The sequence below is a fragment of the Lathamus discolor genome, chromosome 1 (assembly GCF_037157495.1).
Source record: "Lathamus discolor isolate bLatDis1 chromosome 1, bLatDis1.hap1, whole genome shotgun sequence".
Classification (NCBI taxonomy): Eukaryota; Metazoa; Chordata; class Aves; order Psittaciformes; family Psittacidae; genus Lathamus; species Lathamus discolor.
The window spans coordinates 5,864,854-5,890,727 of NC_088884.1; the positions used below are offsets into that span (position 1 = coordinate 5,864,854).

Sequence of the window (25,874 nt, forward strand, 5' to 3'; positions counted from 1 at the left end):
GTGGGAAAAAGAAGTAATCTGCTCTGTTTCAAGATAGGTTAGTGTTGGCTCCTATCTCAGTGCCTTTTTTGCCTGTTTTCCTTTTCAAAACACACATACTCGGTGTGTTGTTACTTTTATTTCTATTTATTGACCGAAACATACCTTTGAGGACATGGAAAAGGAGACTGGTTGATAGAATCATAGAATCCACATAAACCCCTTCGAAATGTGGAGGGTCTTCATTATGATCTTGCATGACCCTTCCCAAAATCACCACCTGAACGCTAGGGACAGCTCTGAGCACTTATTGCCCCCATGCAATGGCCTAACCTGGATCTAGAAGTGTAAATGGCTCTGCAAGGTCCACATTGAGCTGATGTGGGCTAAGCCAGCACAGATACATCCATGCAGCAGCACCCAGCAGCTCCAGTTCTTGGTTGACAGATCCAGTGTTGAATCTCTGCATCTTTCTGATGCACAAAGTTTCTATCCACGGTGGAGAAGCCATTTTTTCTGGGGGACAGTAACAGATAAAGATCTGTCTGGCATTTACACTTCTCCAACCCTTTGCGTGGTAGGACCCAGCAAACATGCATTCTTTCTAGGTGTCTTGCAGCCTTGTGAGCAAGGGGTCGTGAGTGATTGAGGGCAAACACAGGTCCCGGAGCCTCTTCTGTAGTTTTTCATAGTAGAAGGTGATACGACTCTTATTGCACAAGTGAGATCTTGATTCTGTTGTTAACCTGCAGCTAAGCCTCTCAGTAGGAACAGAACCTCTGAGACCTGGTCTTTCCAGACACGCTGTTGCTTGTTGGGTGGGTTTGCCATGTTCCCATTACAGAGGGCAGGAAAAAATCCTGCTGCTGCCCATTGGAGAGGTCACTACCATGCTTCTGCTGTGGGTGATATAGACAGATAATGTGTTTCTTCTTGGGCTGGAGAAGCAGTCCAGCTGGTCACTGTGCAAGGACCTTCTAGAAGGGCCTTCCAGATGCTCGCCAGAGAAGGAAACCAGTGATAGGGTTTAGAAGGAAATTCCAACATCCCTAACTCCTGCTTGCCTTTTCCAAGACATAGAAAAGCACCTCCCAGGTCCTTCCTTGTGTACTGAACAACCCAAGAATGGGAAAGGACTTTCCTCTCTGTAGTCACAGCGTGCCCTTGAAGTAGCAGACATTGACAAGAACTGTGCTGATGGTTGTTCATGAGCAGTCCAAAGCAAAAAATAGGCAGCTAATTGACTTTTCCAAACAGAGCATCCCATTTGTCTCCTGCAGTTGCCAGTGAGGAATTCAGCTCAGTTACACTGCCAGAAATATTGAACAGGGAAATTAATAATTGGAATATGCTGTGATCTTTGATTCCATTTCACACATACACATGATTTAGCTGAAATCTCTATTAGTAGATGGAGAGAAGATCCTGGACCCTTCATTTCCTTTCAGTGCTTCAGACCTGGTCTGCAGGCTGCCCAGCTGGTGTGTGGTGAGCTGGTGGCTTCCACCCAGGTCTTCCTGGGCAGGTTTCCATGTTGCAGTCACAACACCATCAGCAGCGGCTGGCAAGCTCGACTGAGATTGCAGGCAACACATGAGCCATGGAGAAACTACCTTCTCTCTTTCGTAGTACAGAATGACCTCCTCCAGTTGTGTGAATGGTTGTAAGCTGAATGGTTTCAGGGGTGGAGAGAATGACTCTATCAAAGTGCATCAAGAGTTGTGAGCTGAAGAGGATTTTATATCCTGCCCACCTGCATTGCCATGCCCTCCAGATGAGCTCTTTGTTGAATTCCTCTTTGGACACATTCTGTACTGCTTAATGCACACTTGTATGTGACAGGGAATTTAATGGGTATGTGCAGAATGGCATGAAAAATACAATTTGCTCCTCACTGATGTGATTGTTGCTGCTTTCCCCCATAGGAGCATCGTGCAGTCGGATGAAAAGCTGGTGATCAGCGCGTCCTGGGCTAAAGATGATGATATCAGCAGGCTCCTGAAATCTCTGCCCAACTGGAGCAACATGGCTCAGCCCAAGCAACTGAGACCCAAGAGAGAGGAGGAGGAAGACTTTATAAGGTAAAATGATTAATTAAGCTGTAAATAGATTTCAAGGAGAGTATCAACGGTGGTGAAACCTGATGGAAATGAAGTAATGGTGGTGTTTGTGTAGCTGTTGTGTGCCCAGGTGTGAGAAAAATCACAGGATCATAGAATCATTTCGGTTGGAAAAGACCCTTAAGATCATTGAGTCCAGCTGCTAACCCAGCACTGCCAAATCCACCACTAAACCACGTCCCCAGGTGTCACATCTACATGCCTCTTAAATACCTCGAGGGATGGTGATACCCTGCCATGGGCAGCCTGTTCCAATGCCTGAGCACCCTTTGGGGAAGAACTTGTTCCTAATCTCCATCCTAAACCCCCTGTGGTGCAGCCTGAGGCTGTTTCCTCTTGGCCTATCACAAGGCACCAGCTTTGCTGAACTGAGAACTCCCTGTATGTTGCCTGGATTTGGTTCAATTGATGGTATTGAGAAATCATTTAGGAAATAGCCTGTTTGAGGGATGTTTCTGGGCTTTGCTTATCAGTCATGTTGGTAGATAAACAATCCTGAAGCTGTTTATAGAATTATAGAATCATTGAATGGTTTGGGTTAGAAGAGGCCTTGTCCATTCCCACTTGTCCTGTCCCTACAGGCCCTTGTCCAAAGTCCCTCTCCAGCTTTCTTGTCGGCCCCTTTAAGTACTGGAACTACTTATAATCCTTCAAGAGAAGGGACAAAGCAAAGCTTCTTCTCACTTGCAAAAAGCCCGGGAGGGAGGGAGGGCATAGTTCAAAGAGGAGCTTCAGTGGCAGTGCCAGCGTGCTGCTTTCCTGCCCTTATTGCTCATGTCTGCTCTCTCTGTTGTTCAGACAAGGCTATATGAAGAATTATGCTTGTAAACCAAGTCAGGACAGTGGCTGGGATTGGAGGGGGAAAGAAAGGGTTATTTCTGATTCAGTCAAATACTTTTCTTGGTTGATGGTGCCACCCTGATCCCCCCTGCAGTGAAGAAAACTGCAGTTTGCAACCTAATGGAGGAGCCAACAGGTTGTACTGGGCAGGAAACTGGTATCACCAAAGCCGTCTTCCATTTGAACCATGACCTGGTGATGTTTCTCCTCCATCCCAACTGCAGGAGCTATGTAAGGAGAGTCAAATGAAATATATTGGTGCCTCCAGATGAGATTCTTTCAGAAGCTACTTTCTGTGTCCAAACCAGATTATTTCTATGCTGAGGCAAGTGAAAGCCTCTAAGTAGGCAGATGGCCTTTCCCTGCACACTGTAAATGGCTCAGCGTCTGAATCCTTGACGCATCCTCCTTGTCATTCCAGTGAGTCAAAAAGCTTGCCTGTGCATCCCCATCGCTATTCATCACTTCCTTGATTGACATTTGGCTACAAAACTGGAGGAGTAAGTGAAGCTGTTGAAAATAACAAGTCTAATTTGCCCGGATTGTGATTTTACTCATTCACTCAAGGCACGCACAATAACGTGAAGATGATGCAGTCTAGAGAGAGGGTTGAGGAAGAGGATAAAATCTGTCTCGTCACAGAAATGTTTGCTCATACTGCAGTGGGAATCATCAGCTTTGCCAGTGTTTCAAACAATACTCAGTGATACTGGAAGAGTGAGGATGCAGAGCCTGTGAGGTCTTTGTGTAGTCAGTCCCTGAGTGGTTTGAGATACATCGATCCAGTCCTAGCCTCCATCCTTGCCTTCGCATTCATCCCTTGTTTCTTGGCACAGAAAGGTGCTGGGGTGCCCTCTTGGCTCTTACTGTGGTTCCTGAGCTATCAACATGGGACACCAGAGTTCCCATGGATGCAAAGCTGGGTACTACAGGATGAGCATAGTGTAAATTCGTGGCCAGGCTAAATCTGATGGCCAAGCTCCGTCCAATGCTATAGCAGTGCCAACATTTTGATCCTATTAGGCATTTTATTCCAATATTGTCATTTTACTATCCGTTAATTGAGGTATTCTGTGAAATTCTATGAGAGGTGTTAGAATGTGAAATCCGTAAGTCATCTACACTGAATTCCCAGGGAAAAGACCCTCTACTGTGTCTGGTTTTTAGCCTAAACATGAGGACAAAGCTCTTTTCTCAGTATCTATTTGCACAGAGCATCATGTATTAAGCTTCAGTGCCTCAGACTCCTGTGTGAATGCTCCTGTAGCATTCGTTTAAGTGATAGTAGTTGGTCTGGACCAGTTTTAGCCGTAGATGGTAAGCACCATGGCTTAGAAACCTCCTCAGGAATCTGTAGGTGCTTGAATAGATCTCTGCTGAAAGCTGCAAAATGAAATTAATTACTTGTCCAATTCTGTGTCATCTTCCTTCCATTGAAACAGGCTTTTTTTCTTCAGACTTTCCCCTAATACAAAGGAACATGATTTCTCTGCTGCTGTTGCTTCTTTCTCTTCCTCTTGGCACTGCTGATGAATTGGGAATAATTCTGCCGTAGCCATCTCTGCCTGAACACTGCAGTGGAGCCAAAGGGAAGTGGGTAGCTTGGTTATTAGGGTCATGGCTGTGATGGGAGAGCCTGGGAGAGTAAATTTCCTTATCAGTTTAACCAACCAAGATACTTAAATCCTTGATATACAAATACTCATCTGTTTTAATGGATTCCCCCCTCCTCAGTTAGCAGGGACAGCACTAAGCATCCTCTCCTGGAAAGGCAATTTTAAGCTTGGTGAAACATGGGAGCATGTTCTTTTTGGACATAAAACAAGACTGACAGCAATATTTGAACTACTCAGCACTACCCCTTTATGAACGTTGCTAAATTAAACATGTCCTGAAAGTTTACCACCAGTGTTTGTACTGTGGCAGGAAGAGCTCTCAGAGCACAGTTTTCCTTCTCTCCCCCTCCTTAGGTTTCCTCTAACTCATTTGTTTAATTAAGAAGAAGAATCCAAATGTGATGTCTCTGCAGAAAACCCCAGCCTCGTGCATATCTGTGTTGACAGTGATTGATTTTGTTGTCCTAACCCTTCACTACGTCTTACGAATAGATGTCAAAAGGCAGGGTAAGATACTAGCAGAATCTCCCCATTAATATTCTGGTGGGGTTGGCCTGATAAAGGGACCTGATCGAGCATATTCTAGTAGCTCAGAACTTGGCAAGGGGAGAAAGGAAAGAAAAGTCATGCCTCTATACGTATAATTAAAGCTCCGAAGGCTATTTGGCACTGGGGCGAGCGTGAAATGTGCTGCCCTTATCACGTTGTAAAGGTTAGCCTTCAGTTCATTACCGAGCCAGATGTGTTGGTGATAAATCCCGAAGATGCATCATTTTCAGGTTTGCCTTTGATAAGGAAAAGCAATGTAAAAAGAGCTTCAGATCTGGTCACACTCAAGTTACAGCAGAAATTCTTGGGTTTCAGTGCAGCTCTGCAGCAAGGGGCAAGGGTGCTGTGGACAGAGGGAGCTACATCTTTGGGGAGCTGAGGAATGTGTGCTGGTAATTCATGGGCAGCACATTTGCCTGGAAAGCCCATGTTGGTCCAAAGATCACACCACAATGCAGACTTTCTACAAGGGCCTGTAGGGACAGGCCAAGGGGAATGGCTTTAACCTGCCCGAGGGGAGACTGAGCTGAGCTCTTAGGCAGAAGCTCTTCCCTGTGAGGGTGCTGAGGCGCTGGCACAGGGTGCCCAGAGAAGCTGTGGCTGCCCCATCCCTGGCAGTGTTGAAGGCCAGGTTGGACACAGGGGCTTGGAGCAAGCTGCTCTAGTGGAAGGTGTCCCTGCCCGTGGCAGGGGTTGGAACTGGGCGAGCTTTAAGGTCCTTTCAACCCAAACCAGTCTGTGGTGATTCTATGATTCTATAGTTTGACTGCAGGGTGCTCCAGCTGCCTGTGGCTGCCTTCTCAGCATCTCCTCTATTCACATGAGGATGCTCATCCTCACTTGCTCTGCACCAAAAGGATGAGGTATATTCAAACGGTATGAAATAATACCTGGCAACAGCAGATCCTTCACCAAATCATCCCAAACGGCACTGGTCAAAACAGTTACACTTTCCCAACTGCTTATTAGGATTGCTTCTCTTCCCTTGGCTCAGTTGATGCTGCTCCTTTCTTTACCTCTTAGGTCTCCCTCCCATTCTCAGTTGTATCCTTTCTATCTCTCTTTCCTTGTTTCTTTGTCTCTGAAGAATAAAAGATCCCTCTGTCCAATTTCTCAGGTTGTATTTGTTATATTCCCAGTACTTTCAAAGGGTGAAAGGATAATCTTGTAAGATGGGCAGCAGACTGTAGACAACTTTTCCCTGTACTGGGACTCTGAATCCGAGGTGTGAGTCATTTCCATTTGATGGCAGTCTGCTCTTTTATATGAAGTGGGTTTCTAAATCCCTTCTCTGGATCCTACAGGAAAATTTGCCTCACCATGAGCACAGGTGATACTAAATCCTATTGCTATCAAGAGTTTCATCTGAGAGGTGTAGAATTGAGTGAGCAACTGGATCTTCACAGGGCACTTCTGTGTTTGAGAGGTTTCCTTCTGCCTTTGCTTTGTCTTGTGATGGCAAAAAGAGTTTGGAGGATTTGGGCCGGGGTTTATCGAGGATTATGTTCTGAACCTGATGATTCTATTCTGAACCTGAATCTGAGAAGAATCTCCCAGCTTCAGATTCATTAATCCTCCAGATTGCATTGTTTATTGAAATGAGAGCAGCGATGCCCAGCTCTTCCAGTACAATTTTGGGGGATAATCCGCACCCCTAAACTGCATAGCAGGGATGGAGGAGGAAGAAGGAAAAGATTCAGCTCCTCCACAAAGCTGTAATAACAGCTCCTGCTTTAACCAGATTGTGTATCGCTAAATCACATCATTAGAGCTACACAATGTACTGCACATCTCTTCCTTGTCTGCTGTGATGAATTGTATGATATAAACTTAACAAGACCAGAATATTCAAATAAATTGAAGTGAGAAGATGGTTTGTGATGTTACAGCTTCAGATTGTCAATTAGTGATGGCTGCTGCTTGGCTGCTGCGACCTCACAGCAGAGATTTGCAGCACTGATCCTGGCAGTCCCTAACAGAGAAGCAGAAGTTGTGGAGACTCAATGAACCTCAAAGCTGGTTTTTAGGATGAGCTGGCTCTGCAGTCCTTTAAATCCGAATCCTTTAGGTTGTCAGAGTAAGTTTATATCCATTGAGGATCCTTTTGCAGCAGCTTTTCATCAGGGCTACAAATGCTGTTCGGGTGTGCTGAATATTTAAAACACCTTCAGGTGCCGAGTCTTTGAACCCAGTGAAATGGCTTCTTCAGCAAGAAGGTGGCTGGGAAGGGGTTTATTGTTCTTGCGGCAGCAAATCCTTTCAGAGGGCTTCCCTTTGCAGCAAATAGGCCACGTGGGTTGTTTGTTTTGGTGCTTGCATGATTTCTTTCTGATGGTTGAACAAATGCTGGTGCAAGGTGAAACCAGAAATCACCTTTCCTCTCTTTCTTTATAAATGAGAACATAAGGGGAATCTCTTTGAATCGATCAAGGGCAGAACTGTCTGCCTGGGTAGTTTCTGTATACCTTTCTTTAGCGAGGTCTGCAGGCTGTCACTATGGCTCAAGTGTAGGAATAGAAAACAAATGGGTTATAAAACTTTTATATGACATAAATACAGGGAAAAACCTACTGATCCAAAAGAAGCTGCAAAGCTGCAGTGAGACTGATGCAAATACTGTCATAATACAATTTCCATTATAATGAGTATCATGTTTTAAGACTGTATATATAATATACAGTATGTATTCTAAGTGCTTTATATTGAGTTGTTGTACAGCAGGCTTTTTACCCAGTAATTGTTTTCACTGACATCGTCATGGATGTTCAGTTTAATGTGGATTTGTTATAACACCATGGCAAAGCAGTAATCCTTGTTTTGCCAGCTCATCCTAGAGCATTTGTGTCTTTGTTCACACTTTAATAGATACTTTTAGGGTATTTCCTCTACAGCCACAGCTCTGCCTGCTGCTTTTAGCTGCGGTTTAAATTCATCTCGTTGCTTCTCATCTGCAAGCATCAATGGAAATCATCCCTGTGAGGTCTGTGGTTGTGAGGGTGTGAGAAAGGACGGTAGGTCCTCATTGGGTCAGTGTGTTCCACAGGTCTCCCAAGGGGCTTGCTTGGTGTCCCCCCTTCCTTCTCCAGCTCCATGCTCACTCCAAGCAAGTGTTTTCATAGAATCATCAGAGAATCATGGAATGGTTTGGGTTGAAGGGACCTTAAAGCTCCTCCAGTCCCAACCCCTGCAGTGGGCAGGGACACCTTCCACTAGAGCAGCTTGCTCCAAGCCCCTGTGTCCAACCTGGCCTTGAACACTGCCAGGGATGGGGCAGCCACAGCTTCTCTGGGCACCCTGTGCCAGCGCCTCAGCACCCTCACAGGGAAGAGCTTCTGCCTAAGAGCTCATCTCAGTCTCCCCTCGGGCAGGTTCAAGCCATTCCCCTTGGCCTGTCCGTACAGGCCCTTGTCCAAAGCCCCTCTCCAGGTTTCTCATAGGCCCCTGTTAGGTATTGGAAGGCTGCTCCAAGGTCACCTTTTCCTCAGCATTGTTTGATGAAGGAATAAGTGACACTAATTTCTTGGCAGAGAAAAGGGAGAGGAGCAGTAAGTGAGCATAAAACTGCTGCCAAGGGTACATCAGACACCTCCTTCCTCATTCTGCAGCATTGATATGGGCACTTGGCTCCTTTTCAGCCCTGCTCTGGCATGGTCAGAGTGCCTTAAACATATCAATGGTCATCTTGATTTATCAGCCATGCTCTTCACTGGCCTTTCTTCCCCCTCAAACAAGTTTCCTGTCCTCTCACGTATGCTGAAATATGGATGAGGGAAAGCCTTGTATAGTGTCATCAGTCCCTCTGTTGAGGCCCTCAATAGTATGGGTTAGTGCGGAACTTGGCAGTCCTGGGGGAACAGTTGGACTTGATGATCTTAAAGGTCTTTTCCAACCCAGTTGATTCTATGCTTCTATGATTCTATTTCCAGGCAGTTTTACTCAGTGGGTTGTTTAATTGTATTAACAGCTCCTTGCTGTTAGTATCACCACTGCTCTTGGTTGCTGGAGGAGAGGAGGGGGAAGGTGGTCTGCCTGCAGGAAACTTCTTTGGGGAACCACTACACCAGCTTCCCATACCTGCTGGTGCCATGTCAAAGATGTGCTATGCATCCTGTACAGTATCCACGAGAACAGGGTGGATCTAAAGCTGAAGTATGGCTGGTCACTATGCTTGGAAAGTTAAAAAAACAGAGAAATTAGGATGGTTTAACAAAGGGAAACAAAATTAGATGCTTTGTTAATCCGAGGATTAAGCTAGAGCAGTCAGCCTGCTTTGACAAAGCAGAGATTTAACAAAGAACCCAACTGCAGTGCACACAAATCCCATGGGGATCGAGACTAAAGGGCAATGAAGCGGTGTGGCAGCACCGTCAGTATCAGTGTGAGGAAGAGTGAGCTCCCATAAAGAAACAGCTGGACAGTGGAGAAAGGCACTTGAATCTGCTTTATTTGCAGTGCAGTTGATCTGCAGCATTAATCTCCATCTTGAGAATGGGTATATGCACAGCTGAATTAATCTCTGGAGAGAAGAGCATTGTCTTTTGGTACAGGCCTGTAAAACACTCTGTTATCATAGAATCATAGAACAGTTAGGGTTGGAAAGGACCTCAAAATCATCCAGTTCCAACCCCCCTGCCATGGGCAGGAACACCTCACACTAAACCATCCCACACAAGGCTTCATCCAACCTGGCCTTGAACACCGCCAGGGATGGAGCACTCACAACCTCCCTGGGCAACCCCTTCCAGTGCCTCACCACCCTAACAGGAAAGAATTTCCTCCTTAGATCCAATCTAAACTTCCCCTGTTTCACTTTTAACCCGTTACCCCTTGTCCTGTCACTACAGGCCCTGATGAAGAGTCCCTCCCCAGCATCCCTATAGGCCCCCTTCACGTACTGGAAGGCTGCTATGAGGTCCCCACGCAGCCTTCTCTTCTCCAGGCTGAACAGCCCCAACTTCCTCAGCCTGTCTTCATACGGGAGGTGCTCCAGTCCCCTGATCATCCTCGTGGCCTCCTCTGGACTTGTTCCAGCAGTTCCATGTCCTTTTTATGTTGAGGACACCAGAACTGCACACAATGCTCCAGGTGAGGTCTCACAAGAGCAGAGTAGAGGGGCAGGATCACCTCCTTCGACCTGCTGGTCACGCTCCTTTTGATGCAGCCCAGGATACGGTTGGCTTTCTGGGCTGCGAGCGCACACTGCAGCCGGCTCATGTTCATTTTCTCATCGACCAGCACCCCCAAGTCCTTCTCTGCAGGGCCGCTCTGAATCTCTTCTTTGCCCAGTCTGTAGCTGTGCCTGGGATTGCTCCGGCCCAGGTGTAGGACCTTGCACTTGTCGTGGTTGAACTTCATAAGGTTGGCATCAGCCCACCTCACAAGCGTGTCAAGGTCCCTCTGGATGGCATCCCTTCCCTCCAGTGTATCAACCGGACCACACAGCTTGGTGTCATCGGCAAACTTGCTGAGGGCGCACTCAATCCCACTGAACCACTTGATAATGAGGTTTTCTCACTTTATCAAATACATCATCTCTGGGGCTGGAAATTTCCATCTTCGGGTGCTCACCAAGAGTTGCAGCATCTTTTGTTTTCCCAGACACTTTGGCAAAGTCCAAAGCAAACTGCCTGCCTAAGGTAGGATGAGATTGGCATTCTCAAAGTCATGGTAATTCAAGCCAAGGGTACTCACGGTAATATCAAAACCTCACCAATCAAATGCAGAAGGTGGCTGCACATCTCTGATTGTGCTGGCTCTGTGTTAGATACACGCATGCAGACACAAATGTGACAAGCATTGGCTGAGAAACTATGGGAATCAAAGGTTTGAAGGTGCTATTTTAAGGCAGGTATTCAAAAAAGCAGAGCTAAGATTGGATATTCAGTTGATTTGGGGGTTTTATATCCTTCTGTTAAGTGTAGCCTTGCAAACTTTATGAAGACAAAGGCCTGTAGTGTATATTCTCCCAAGCAGGCGTCAGAACACCAGCAAAACCTAGCTTCAGGGAGACGTTTGCTAACAGCAGGTTTAAACTGATATGAGAGGCATCCACTCTTTATAGGTATCTTCTAAAAGGGAGTTGCTTGCTGAAGGTTGTCTCTATTACAAGTTTCGGTTTGTAAATTGGGGTTTCTGCTGTCAATGATATGTATTAAAGAAAACAAATATATTTGCTGCCCTTTTGATACCAGCTTCTGTTGTTTTAGAGCGAGGGGCAGAATCGCATTGATCCCAACAGCATTTAAAGAGTACAGCTTCCCCTAGAAGACCTCATTTGTATTCCTAACAGGAACAAAACTAGGAAATACACCATGGTTTGTATGATATAGATTTTTCCCAGCCTTCCTGAAAGCACTGCATTATTCATGCCCAGGCTATCCATCCAAAGAAGTGCCAAAACTGTTTTGCTTTGCATGTGGGAAGGCAGAAGAGTTGTCCCTGTGATCAGAATGAATTGGTAATTGTGGTTGTGGGCAGCAGTGTGGTAGTGACTCCTCATTTACAGCTCTCAAATGGTGTTTTCCATAAAAAGTGCCTTTTCTGTGGCACTTTGTATTGGGAGGCCGTGTTAACGAAGGTAGAAATTCATCACGTGTTTCATTTCTTACACTTCCAAGTGATTTATGCAGTTGCCAGTGGGATTTGGTAGTCTTAGTTAACAGGAGTGCTTAGGTTGGAGGGAAGAAAGCATATCTATGAAATGTCTTCTGCTCCACAGGAGCGGATGATTGTATCTGAGTGTTTGTAGGTGGGTAGAGTTAAGTGATGTGTTCTGTGGTTGCTGTAGAAGTCAATAATGTGTTTTACTTTAAAGAATCATAGGATCATGGAGTGATTTGGATTGGAAGGGACCTTAAAGCTCATCCAGTTCCAATCACTGCCACGGGCAGGGACACCTTCCACTGGAGCAGCTTGCTCCAAGCCCCTGTGTCCAACCTGGCCTTCAACACTGCCAGGGATGGGGCAGCCACAGCTTCTCCGGGCACCCTGTGCCAGCGCCTCAGCACCCTCACAGGGAAGAGCTTCTGCCTAAGAGCTCATCTCAGTCTCCCCTCGGGCAGGTTAAAGCCATTCCCCTTGGCCTGTCCCTACAGGCCCTTGTCCAAAGCCCCTCTCCAGCTTTCCTGCAGCCCCTTCAGGCACTGGAGCTGCTCTGAGGTCTCCCCTTCAGGAGCCTTCTCTTCTCCAGGCTGCCCCAGCCCAGCTCTCTCAGCCTGGCTCCAGAGCAGAGCTGCTCCAGCCCTCGCAGCAGCTCCATGGCCTCCTCTGCACTCGCTCCAACAGCTCCACGTCCCTCTTGTGCTGCTGCCCCAGAGCTGGATCAGGGCTCCATTGTTCTAGTCGAGCTTTACCCAAAAAACAATGGTCTACCCCACCTATGAGCTTGTCCACCCGCTTCAGCCTTGTATTCCCCTTCAAACACCTATTTGGACTTTGGATAAGTATTTGTATCCTTTTATGACTGTCTGACTAAGAAACGCTCGGTCAGGGAAGCTTGCAAAGAGCTTTCCTGCAGTTGAGAAAGGATTTCACGTATTTCCAGTAGCCAGAATGATTCAAAATTAACCCCAGGAGTAGCTGAATTACCACTGCTGTAGCTCACTGGATCCTGTGTCTCAGTCCCCAGACATAGCTAACAGATAAGGATTCCTCCCAGACCATGGTACGAAGGATACAGCCTAAGGCCGTGTATTTTCTATTGTCAAGCAGAAGAAAATCCTCAAAGAGATTTTTTTAATGAAGGCTATTTTTACTTTTGCCTTTAATGAATTCAACTGAGCAATTTAAAACCATTTCAGGGTTGTTCTTGTCTCTTTCTCTTTTTTTCCTCCTCAAGTGACAGTGAAGTCCCACAAATCTAGGGAGACGCTGGCACTAAAACTGCTTAGATAGTATATAAAATGCCACTGATGGGATTATTTTGCTGCAGCTCGTTGCAGCTATTATGCTCAGCAGCATGATTCCTCATTGTGAGTTCATAAAGGAGCTAATGACAGGAAGTGGAGATTTGCAAAGTTGAATGGAAGTGGAATGTAAATTCCTAACAAAAAGAGCAACTAACGATGGGACAAGGATGCTGAGGACCCCGGTGAATGTGCTGTCACTTGCAGTCTTTCAATGAATGCACTTGGTTCCAGGCAGGAGCTGTTGTAATTAGATGTAGGAAGCATGTCCTGATTTTCTCCATCCTAATGGTACACAAAAAATCCTGCTGGTTTCTCCTCCTTTACCTGCAAAAGCGATGAGAACATGTGCTATAGAAACGGGACATAACAAAACATGCTCTTCATGGAGACAGGTACTGGGAAAACCAAATCTGAATGCAAAAGGTGGAATGTGACAACGGAGTGAGCCGTTATACACCTTCAAAGAACTTTTTGCAGCTTTTGGGGTGGTGAGCACGTTTGTCTTGGTCATCATTTTTCCCTCAGGTGCTATCTGCAAGTAAAATAATGCATGGACTGACATGTCACTTTGTCATAAGGTTTCACAGGAGATTTCTTTAGATAGATGTGTGAAAAAACCTGAATCAGGATCGGAAGAGCTGATCTAAAAGGAAAGATTAAGAGTGGTGTATGTGATTGATACATACATCAGGGAGACACGGGAAGCACCTGCATGTCTCAGCAAGGTGTAAGCGCTGGGTGGAGAGGAAGAAGTGTGGGAGTTGATTGGGATGACGTTTGTAACTATGAGGAATAAGTCAGAGATTGTAAATGCAGGGAGAAGAATAGAAAAATAACCTGCCTGTGAAAGAGGTGTCATTCACTGTGGCAAGACTTCAAAAGCTCCTCCAGCCAATATTCTTGAGAGCCCACACTGCAGCAGTTCTACATTTGCTGGTTGGACCCTCTCCGTGGTGTAACTGATGTCTTCCTCTTGCTGTCCCGTGCTGTATTTCTGATGTTGGCTTTGCTTTGCATTTCAGGGCTGCTTTTGGCAAAGAGTCAGAAGTTCTCATTGGCAACCTGGGAGATAAACTCATCCCTCAACAGGAGATCCTGCGGGACGTCAGCGACCTGAAGGCCTTGGCCAACATGCATGAGAGCCTGGAGTGGTTAGCAGGTCGTACCAAGGCAGCCTTTACCAGCCTCTCAGCCTCCCAGAGTAAGTAGTTCCCAGAGGAGAACCTTTGTCTTAGAAATGGAAAACATTCAGCATAAATACGTGATCTGAGCAGGAGTGGGCATCTTTTGTTCTTGATTTCAAAGCAGGTTTATGTCAGAGGGAAGCAGAAAACAAAGCAGCTTCATCTCTTTCTTCCTACTGAACGCTGCGGTGTGGCATCTGCTCAGCCTGTGGTGGGCACCACGTGAGGGTGCCAGCAGCATCACTTCTAGCATAAGCTGTGAAGGGGCTTTCAGAACTTGAGCTTTTCAGCTGTCCCTGCACAGGAGCAGGTATCAGTGTCGAGACAGGTTTCATTTCCTTTAAAGCATCGCTAGATCACTGAATATTTAAAAATAGATGTGTATTATACCTTCAGGAGAGAAACTGCACAGCTTTTAATGAGGAATGCCCTCATGTGCATGTCACCGGGGCACTGATGCAAAAGCAGAAGCAGCCCTTGGTGAAGCAAAGTGCCAAGAGGGCAGAGACAGAGGAGCCTGGAGATGCTTGTGGCCATCGGGGATTGCCTGCATTACCTTTGTGAGATCGTTTCACTTCTCTGTGCTTCAGCTTTTGCTCCTTCCCCCAGGGAGTAGTGATTTTTCTGTCTGGAAAGTGCTAGAGATGTGATTAGTGTTGCTTCTCTTATTGCTGTCACTGGCATTGTCTGCACAGGGTCACATTCAGAGGAGGGCTGTAGCTGTGCCCCAGCAGTAGAGCTCAGCATAAACAGACCTCAGCTCTGCTGCTTTTCCACCTTTCCACTGTTAGTAACTTACAATGAGCCACCTACAGCGCAGCAGACCTGGGATTAAGCTTCTCCTAGGACAAAGGTTTGGGTCTCACCTGCCTACTGAGCCATTCCCAAGAGCTGTCCTGGGTCACAGACAGACCCCGGGGAGGTGGCTGTGCATTTGTTAGAGCAACTCATACTGCCCTAGATCCCTGTAGTAAAACAGTCTGTGTTTTACAAATACTGAACACCCGCTGTTGTCTATGGGTTATGTTAAATGCAGTTGCCTCAGGTGTGGGAGGAGGCATCTACACTGTCAGTGAGGAGCAGAGAAGGGAAGTGGTAGATGTGCCACCCCTGGAGACATTCAGGGCCAGGCTGAATGTGGTGCTTCAACCTGATCTAGTTGAAGATGTCCCTTCTTATTGCAGTGGGGTTGGACTAGATGACATTTGAAGGTCCCTTCCAACCCAAACTATTCTATGATTCTATGAAAAATATTGCATATAAAAGTCCACACAACTTGGTGGATCCCAGGATATGTGGGGGTGTAGTGAGGATACATGGCATTTCTGCACTTTGTCATGTAAATACGGAGCAGGGTCCTAGGAGAAGGTACCCACAGAGGAGCAAGACTGTGGGCAGCCAGATCTTATGAGCTCCTACAGGAATTTGGCATTAAAAATCACCTCAGCCTTATTTTCTGGGATATTTGTAGGTGCTGAATAAAGTCATTGTGTTATATCTCTGTAAAAGTTATTATCGTAGAATCATAGATTGGTTTGGGTGGGAATGAACCTTAAAGCTCCAGTTCCAACCCCATGCCACAGGCAGAGACACCTTCCACTAGAGCAGGTTGCTCCAAGCCCCATCCAACCTGGAACATTCTCCCTTGGCAGCAGTGCATCTCTGGTTGGCTGACAGTCCTTCCTGTGGCTCATAACTCTGCTCTAGAGCAGAACCTCTAAACTTTTTACTCCACCTGTCCACCATCAGTTCATTGGGATCCAGAAGGATGATGAAGATTATCCCACCAGGTAGCAATTAAAGACCCTGCTCTTGTGAGACCTCACCTGGAGCATTGTGTGCAGTTCTGGTGTCCTCAACATAAAAAGGGCATGGAACTGCTGGAACAAGTCCAGAGGAGGCCACGAGGATGATCAGGGGCTGGAGCACCTCCCGTATGAAGACAGGCTGAGGAAGTTGGGGGTGTTCAGCCTGGAGAAGAAAAGGCTGCGTGGAGACCTCAGAGCAGCCTTCCAGTACCTGAAGGGGGCCTATAGGGATGCTGGGGAGGGACTCTTCGTCAGGGACTGTAGTGACAGGACAAGGGGTAACGGGTTAAAACTGCAACGGGGGAAGTTTAGATTGGATCTAAGGAGGAAATTCTTTCATGTTAGGGTGGTGAGACACTGGAATGGGTTGCCCGGGGAGGTTGTGAATGCTCCATCCCTGGTGGTGTTCAAGGCCATGCTGGACAAAGCCTTGTGTTGGATGGTTTAGTGTGAGGTGTCCCTGCCCATGGCAGGGCGGTTAGAACTGGATGATCTTGAGGTCCTTTCCAGCCCTAACTATTCTATGATTCTAAATACTACGGGTAGCTTTAACATTCCTGTAACCCATGCTTTGAGTTCTCAGTACCTGAATGACCTCTGCTTTCACAGGCTGAGATCTTTTTGAAACAAAAGAAACCCAAACCCAGTGGAAAATGCAATCAGTGTTCAGTAGCCAGATATTTATTCAGAGCACTTTAATTTCCGGGGGAGTACTTGGGGCTAAGGAGTTGTGCTCTAACAGTCAGAAGCTGTTAAAAATCAAAAGCATCATTTATAGTTTCCCTTCTAGTTCAAACTTAGATTATTTAACAGTATTTCCCAACCATTACAGGGCATGAGCCTGACTTTCAGCTTTCTGAGAGGACGTTACACGGAGCAGTGAATAAACATGAAAGTACAAAGTGCAGTATTTCACTTGGCAGCGTCCTCCTGACAATAAAAATTCATCTTCCTTTGTAATAACTTTATACCAATGCACTAAAATATCTGTACACAAATGTCAGGAGGATCCGAAACAATAGGAAGAACGAGGAGTGTTGGAAAATGTTAGAGGCTCTTGAACTCCTAGTTGTAAATGAAACCTGGTGGAGTATATCTCATAAATGGAACATCAATAGAGCTGACTGCAATCTATATGGGAGAGGTAAAAAGAGATGCCGTGGGGCAGAGGTGGTGCAATAATTCGGATGTATTTACAAATCCAGCAAGCTCCAGTGATACAGAGGGGAGTGTGATTCTTTTGGGGAAGAATAAGAATGAACAGCAGAGGAAAAATGAGATAAGATGTCTTTTTCCATCCCACTTGGGCAGGAGGAGAAGAGCAGCGTCAATGTGCTTAGACGGAGCCGGGAGGTGTTAGAATGGGAACTACCTGTTGTTTCAGAGATTCAGACAATGTTAATTCCATAACACTCAACTGTCATCTGAGTTACTCTGTTCTCTTCTGTTGTCATTTGATCATCTGAATACATGAGCATCATTGCTGAAAGCCACAGCAGTGATCATGAGGGGGAAGGAGGAAGGGGAATAACTGACCGAAAGCTAAGCTAAATAAGGGGGTTTCTGCTACGCACTGATGCTCACCAAGTTTGGATTCAGATCACCATAGGTGCAGCCGGCTTTGTCATTTCAGCATCAGTAACTTTGACATTAAGACATGTCCACGTGAAACCCAAGCGTTCCAGTTCAAATCAGCTGGAATCAGTGGTTCTCATACACAAGTTAATGGGCTGTTGGTCACACAGCTCAATTTTTAGGTAGCTGACTTTGGGTGGACAGCCCTTGTTATATTCCTTTGAGGAGCTCTGTCTTCTGCTTTTTCTCTCCTTGGACTAGATGCTGTGTTGAAGTGTCTGCGCTTGAACGAGAGGATTAATCTCATTACTGGTAGCAGTGGTCAGGGTTTATCTTCCATGCTTACCACATGTTGGCCCAGTGCATCATGAGAGCACACATACAGGTCTTTGATCATTTCTGTTTTCTGGCCCAGCAGCGTGAGATTACATCTTGATCTCACTCAGGGCACCAGCAAAGCACTTAGTGAGTGACTGAGACCAGGATTTTTGATGCAGTGCCAGAAATACCATCTTCTCGAGCAAGTCTATAACATGGTGGTGGTGGTCCTGTATTCCTTCCTGGTAGAAAATAGGTAGCTTTTCCAGCAAAGCTTCCTTGGCTGCAAATGGGCAAGGATGCTGGAGAGGGACTTTTCATCAGGGACTGTAATGATAGGACAAGGGGTGATGGGTTCAAACTGAAACAGGGGAAGTTCAGGTTGGAGACAAGGCAGAAGCTCTTCCCTGTGAGGGTGCTGAGGCGCTGGCACAGGGTGCCCAGAGAAGCTGTGGCTGCCCCATCCCTGGCAGTGCTCAAGGCCAGGTAGGACACAGGGGCTTGGAGCAAGCTGCTCCAGTGGAAGGTGTCCCTGCCCGTGGTTGGAGCTGGGTGATCTTATGGCCCTTTCCTATCCAAACCATTCCGTGATTCTGTGATTTATAGAAATAGCTATAAGTATTCAGAAACCACACAGTGGAATTGGGCAGGTATGGACATGGTTTGGGCAATGCTAAAAAGATGACTACCTGTTGGTGGCTTTTTGGTTAGGCAGTGAAAAGCCCCTTCCTAGAGATAAAAATTCAATAACCTTTTGCTGTGGCTGTGCCACAATTATCACTCATTTAAAAACAGTCTTGCTAATAGAGTGCTTTATCATGCTGGGCAGTCTCTGCATTCTTCATTATTTAGTGTTTGCTAAGCTGATGGCTCTTCCATAGCTCTTCCCTTATCTGCACTCCTTCAGAATTGGATTTTGTATTTTCCGAACCAGTCAGATATGACAAAGTCATTTTCTTTTGCTCTTGTCTTTTGAGGGAATACAAACTTCTTTTTAACAGTAACCATTTAAGGATTAAAGTTGCTGGAAGAAGATGAATTAACTGAGGAAGTCAAGTAAATTTTAAATAGGTTTTATATGAAAAATGGAAGTAGGGTTTCCTCTTCTCTTCCTCTCCTGCTTCTCTGCCTTGTCTTATGCAGATAGAACATAAAGTCATCCTTTTCCCTCGCCAGAGCTTCAGCCTTCTGAAGCCCTTTGAATATTTAACAAAGAAGGAATTATTATGCATGATGAAGGAGCTGGGACGAGCTTTACATTTTTAAGATGGTTGCATGCTGTGTGTAGGTAGGAAGATGAAAGATTAGCCATTAGCTTACGGAGTTGCAGCTACCCTTTTAAATGCAGCCAGCTCTTGGCATCTCCTGACTTCAGATCCTTGTAGTCAGCATTAACAACTGACTGGCTGAAATGTGGGATTTGAAATTACTTTCTCGTAGAGCACACATAAAACAGGATTGGCTTTCTCTTCTAGATGGCTTATTGGAAGTAAAGTTTTGGCCCATGTGCCATGTTTCCACGTACATTTATAGAGAAGTAGATGTTCTTGTGTCCACCCAAAGGTTTGCTTAGTGTATCGTGGGCACTTTCTCTGCATCCCTTCTTTCTTGTCCTTAATAAAGGAGACCATTTTAGTACCTTAGCAATTTTATCTAGAAAAGCAGAACTCTGGCAGTAGTCTCAAGAAAGGCATCTCCTTTCCTGTCATTGCCTTCTCTACAAGAAGAAAATCTCTTTAGAAACTGATCCTGAGGCTCAATATTTAGTCAAAGTAGGAAGGTGCATCAAAGAGCCCCCTTAGAGGAAGCTTTGGATCAGGAGGGGACTGAAATCAAGGCAGAAATGGATAAAAACCTCTGAGTGTTCTTACTGTGGGCTGTTTGTCTGTTGGCTTTTTGTACTACTCCAGGTCCTGGATTCATGCAATTGGGTGAGGATCTTGCTGAAAACCACATACATACATGGATGCTTTCCCTTTTCCTTGGAGAAAAGCCTCAAAAACGTGAAGAATTTGAAACATACTGACTCTAAAACCAGACTTAAACCAATGATTTCTTTGATAGTGATGGAAGCTCTTGACTTTTCAGTACCAGCTCCTCCCTGTCTCCTAGTGTCTTTTGGAAGTTGGCAGTAGAGCAAAGATTCCTTCAGGAGCAAAGAGTCAAGATCTTCAACGCAAACCTGGATTCACATAGACACCGGGCTGGCCCTGTGTCTGCAGTGGCAGAACCTAGAAGGTGAACTCTCAAGAACTGAGAGTACACATTTGGAATTAACCTGTGCAGCTCAACCCTGCCTACTTATAGGGAAAGAAACCCAGTATTAGAGTAGATGCATGGGAGACCTTCTCCGAGGACTCCCTCCCTCGCTGGGACACCCATGCCCTTGAGGACATAGAACCATAGAATAGTTTGGATTAGAAGGGACCTTAAAAATCAATTCAGGTCCAACATCTTAACTCGGCTGGATCCACAGCAGAACAAACAGGATGAAGCCATTTTTCCTCTACCTGCTTGGCACTCCACAGACATGAATTGCATTTTCTCACTGGCAGAGGTGGGTACTCCACTCCAATGGTTTGCATTAGACACAGAGTTAATCCCTGTGTTGGGTTAATCCAGCTGCATGTGGGTGTAATGGGAAGTGTGGGAATGCCACGCTTCTTTTCCAAAGCTGGGGTTTGCACAGACGCTTGGGAGAACGTGGCTTCCTCCCCATTTCACAGGCTGAGAAAGGCTGAAGACAGGCTGAGAACATTGGGGCTGTTGAGCCTGAAGAAGAGAAGCTGCGTGGAGACCTCAGAACAGCTTCCAGTGTCTGAAGGGGGCTACAAGGATGCTGGAGAGGGGCTCTTCATTGGTACAAGGGGTGATGGGTTCAATCTGAAACAGGGGAAGTTCAGGTTAGATATAAGGAGGAAGTTCTTCCCTGTGAGGGTGCTGAAGCACTCTCCTGTTCATGGGTGCTTTCATCCCACAGTGAAAGGGCAGTGTGTGAAACATGCCTTCACCACTTCTTCTGCAGATGGTCAGCACTTCCCCTCCAGGTTTGCAGCAGTGTGGGTGAGCTATGACTTCATTCAAAGGCAGGGGAGGGAGCAAAAAGGGTTTGTGCTACAGCTTTTTACCAAATCCTGCAGCTCACTGTCACTGCCCGGCTCTTGTTAATGATAATCCCCAGCATTTGCATCACATTTTCCAGCCATACATCCCAAAATACTTTCAAAAGGTTAGTGAAGGCCATTATAGGATCAAGACTATTCTGGACCACTTTGCACCAGAGGGTCAGCCTCCCTTTTTCCCTTGCTCTGTAAGCCCCATAGGCTTTGATGGGTAATAGAAAGCATCCTGCACCACTCAAGAAAGCGATGCCTTTGAAAATTGATGGCAGAGCCCCTTTATACCACTCTGCCAGAGTAAAGGAGCTATAATTTACCGGCACTTTCAGGCCCCTTTCTGCTGACACAGTGGTGTAAAGGGGTCTGAGTACAAATGAAAATCAAGCCCAATGCAGTGGTAAAATTGATGCCTTTCATTTTGTAGTCAGGCCACACAGCGGTGGTGAACTCAGGCAGGTCTTTGTGTTTAACCCTGGTGTTTCTAATGAACTGAATTTAGCTCTTAAATGGGGCTGTATTTCTCTCAGGTTGGAGCTTATTCTTTCTTGACTGTCACTGAACTTGTAACACATCTTGCTGTATTGATTGCTCACGGGGAACTTTTATTTGTAGGGATCTATTAATAGAGAACCTTATTTAAAAGCCAGATTAAAGATGATCAACACGTGCCTGACCTCATGCGGGAGAAGGACTTAGCGAATTCTGTTGCTTTGTTATTGCCACAAAGGTACATTTCTTTCTAAACCAGAAAAAGCTGCACATTTCTAACAAATGCAAAATGTCTGCCATTAACTTATGAAGATAAATCTTGAGTGCTTGTATTATTTAACGAATACCTGTTGCTTCGGTGTAGCTTAGTCTAAATGACAGCTTTCTATTTTACCTTCTTAAGCAATCTCTTTTTCCAGTACTTTTCTTTGCTGTTCCAGTAACTGAACAGTTGGTGTTCTTCTGCAGATGTCCAAAACGTGGTCACATCCCCTTCCCAAGTGTTCTGAACCTTCATAATATGATTATCCATAATGCCTTTTTCCATCTCAAAGCTGTGCACATATCTGAACAGAGATCCGGTCTCCTGGGGTGATCCCTTTCCACCTTTGCCTTGCAGACTGTTTGATCAGGATCATGTTAAACCACTTGGTGTCTACAGCGTGTTTGACACATGAAGTTCACCTTGTCCATGCCCTGAGCTGACCACAAGACTGTAGGTAGTCCTGCAATAAGATCAGGTTGTCAAGCCCTGCACCTAGGTCAAGTGTATTCATTTTGCCTGGGAACACTTGGTTCAAAATGGTGTGGGACATCTTCATTCTGATCTAGCTGGTTCAGAGGAGAACCGGAGGAAATCAAAAGGAAAAGGTCCTCGTAGACGTCTTACGCGCATCACTATGGCTCATATCCACACAGCTCAACCTGTTCTTTGCTGACATCTCTGGATGCTGCAGAGATGCCCAGTGTCATCTCCTTATTGCTGCACCGTTGTCCACAGCATGCCTGGAACTGGTGCTTAATCAAGAACCGAGATACCTGTCTCAAGTCATGGGTTTCCCCAGGTGGGACTCCCCTTGAGCAAGGACAGGAGAGCTTTGCCAACCTCAGCCACTGTAACACGTGCGTCTGTTAAGGCCAAACCAAACCATCTGTGATCACGTGCTAATAAATCACCATTGGTAGCTTTAATAGAAGCTACAGATGTACCTACACTTACAGAAAGCTGCTACAAACAGGTTGCAGACTCCTAGCTAATATTTAGACCTTGGATTCAGCAGATACATCGCATCACTTGAAGTTGCTCCATGCTGAATTGTAAAAGCCTAACGGGGGATCCAGTCAAGAGAGCAGAAGACTTTCAAAAGCCATTTGGAGAGGAAATGTTAAGTATCCATCCTGACATAGAGCATTTAAGGAGCCTTTTGTCAATGATTCCAAGGGCTGTCTGCAACACTATGGATGTATTTTCTCCCAAAGAGCCTGTGGATTGAATGGATTGAGTGAACATTGAAATGGGATTATTACCCCTCTAAGTGTCAATTCAGCAAAATTGTCTTGGATTTGAAAGCAAAGCTGTGTCTGTTGGTCTCTTAACACCATCTGAAACTGACCAAGAGCTGAGCAGAGCAGTTCAGGCAGCGGACAAGAGTCCTACTGGTACCATCTGAGCTGTGTTGGCTTTTGCAGGGACTAAAACCATGGAAAATTTGTTGGGAACAGCAAAATGTCAAAACTAACCTTCAAGACCAACAGGGAACTGCTGACCTCATGAAGACGAAAGGGTTGCTTTGGTAAACCTGAGTATTTAGAGATTCTTTTGCCTGATCTATAACATTGGTGATAAAATTCTATGGTTTCAATATGGGTCTGCTTTGCTTGGTCTCAGGGAATGAAACACAGTCATCAGCCAACTAAAAGCTCTTGTTTTCTCGTCAAACTGATCTAGTGCCTTTCAGGGTCTTTTTTCCCCTTGAATGTCTGCAGTGAAGCTGTTCTTATGGATTAGTGGTTGCAGATTTCCCCAGCCTCAATGCTTTACATCAAATATTTAATGGTTAGAAAATGAGATGTTGTTTTTCTGACCTGGATGCTCAGCGTTTATGGTTCTTTATCTCACACTATAGACGCACCACTGTGATGCTGTCCCACTATTGATCTGGTGCTGTGGGGTCAGCACTTAGCTTGCCATCACGATTACGCTAATTATTCTTGTTCCATCTTTCTTCCTTCCCACCCACCAGCCTTAAACGCAGGGGATTGTCATGTAAATAAGTCACCTAATTAGCAGTGCTTTCCAACTATTTTACAATGAGGATCCTCATGAGTAACACCAGCAAATCAAGGCTATGTGGAAATAACTCCAACCAGCCTGCGGTTCACTCCAGTTGGTTCAATGCATTAGGATCTCTCTATGTCTTCTGAAGAAAACAACTCGTTGGTGTCAAAGATTAATAGCATCAGTCCATCTGCTTCTCCTGGGTTTGTTAGAGGTGACAGCTTTACTATACTGTGGAAGGGGCAAAATCATCCTCAAAACTAAGTGACAGGACTAAAAAGCATGGTCAATCATTAACATCAGCAATGGGTCACTTTGCCATGATGCATGGACTACAGGATCATTCTGATCTAAGCAGCACCTGTATTTGTATGGGATTTGGGAGAAATGACTCTTAAATAAGCAGGAATTGTAGAGAAATCAAACTATGAATCGGATGTAGCTATTGCAAAACATAACCAATGTTCCTGCTGATGTTAAGGTCATCTTTGTGCTTCTCTCTTTTCCTGTGAGTGGATTCTGTGTGTTTCCCATTGTTCAGCTTACATTTGAAAACCCTTTGTAGTTCCCATAGATATTCATATTTACACCTTTCTCTGTATCCTCCTGGACAGCATTCATTCATTCTTGTTTGTCATCGAGCACAGGCCTCGCTGCTGCTCCTCCTCTTGCATTGCAAACCAATCTTAAACGCAAACAGCTCCTAAAACACTTCTGTCTGTAATTGTCAACAGCCAAAAAAAAAAAGGATCCTCAATGTATTTCTTAATTGCATTGATCTTCATTACACTTTCTTCACCTTGTCCCTGCTTCATGCAAAGAAGAGCAGTTTTGCTCTCGGGCATCAGGACACCCACTGACCGGTAGTTCTGTTCCTTGCCCTTGCAGTGAGTACAGTAGACTGGGAGGTTGAAGGTCCTTTTAGAAATAGATCCCTCTCAGGACGTCTTCTACCCAGGATATTTTGCAATGATGTTTTAATGGCATTTACTGGCAAGGTCAGCTCAATATCTCTGAGGAGAGAAAGGAAAAGGTTAAATTTATGCTTCTGTTTGCAAGGGAAGTTATATGGAATCTCAGATGGTTTGGAGCATCACCCTCATTGACCAGTCCCTTAACAAAGCATCTCAGTCCCTCAGTTATTAGTTAAAGGCTGAGTTATGCTACTTTGTAAGTATCACTGATGTTTCTTTAGTAGTTCTGAGGAAGCTTTATGTGCAGGCTGACAGCTCAGTATAGGCTGGGGGTGGGTAATATTAATTCAAGTGATTGGCCAAAGCTTATCTTCCTTCTTTTTTAGCTGCCAAAAAATCATTTCAGTTCATGTAGGACACATCCTAACAGCGGTGTGGAGAATCTTCCATGCAGCTGGTGCATAAATGTCTGTTGTTCCCCTCTGCCTTGATTCACACAGTGTGTTTTCACAAATGCCCAGTGTTCCTGCTCGGTGCTCACCAGTGAGTTAATGGCAGAGCTGGTGTGCTCCCAGTCAGATATCCTTGACATATGGTTAATGTGATGATACACACATTATGTTCATTCTGAATGCTGTAAAGAATTCTTTTTAAACAACTGAGCTAACATCATGGCTCTAAGGACACAGTGCCTTGTACAAAGCAGCTGGCCTTGTTTTCTGTTTTCCTTCCACTTGTTTTTGCTCGTTCATTCACAAATCATAGAATCCCAGACTGGTTTGTGTTGGAAGGGAACTTAAAGCTCATCCAGTCCCAACCCCTGCCACAGGCAGGGACACCTTCCACTGGAGCAGCTTGCTCCAAGCCCCTGTGTCCAACCTGGCCTTGAACACTGCCAGGGATGGGGCAGCCACAGCTTCTCTGGGCACCCTGTACCCAGAGAAGGGAAGAACTTCTTCCTTTCATCCAGCATAAATCTCCCCTACTTAAATTTGAATAATGGTGACAATTTTCAAACTATCTTCTCCTCGTATTGAAACCAGGGACAAATGGGTAAAGAAATTTCTTCGGGGATGAACTTTCGGTTCTGTGTAGATTGATGGAGGTGTCTCCATTGACTTTACTGGAGCTGTTCTTTTGCCCTGTCTTGAATGAAGATGAAGCACATTGCTGGTTTT

At 45.5% G+C, this 25,874-nt stretch overlaps 1 protein-coding gene across 1 annotated transcript in view; it reads left to right on the forward strand.

Annotated features, from left to right (window-relative positions):
- EXOC4 (exocyst complex component 4) overlaps positions 1 to 25,874 on the forward strand; it is a 417,088-nt gene that overhangs the window by 339,540 nt on the left and 51,674 nt on the right. Inside the window, exons 13-14 of the mRNA XM_065672818.1 lie at positions 1,905 to 2,060; positions 14,034 to 14,212. Coding sequence (XP_065528890.1) covers positions 1,905 to 2,060; positions 14,034 to 14,212 — 335 coding nt within the window. The remainder of the gene's footprint in view (positions 1 to 1,904; positions 2,061 to 14,033; positions 14,213 to 25,874) is intronic.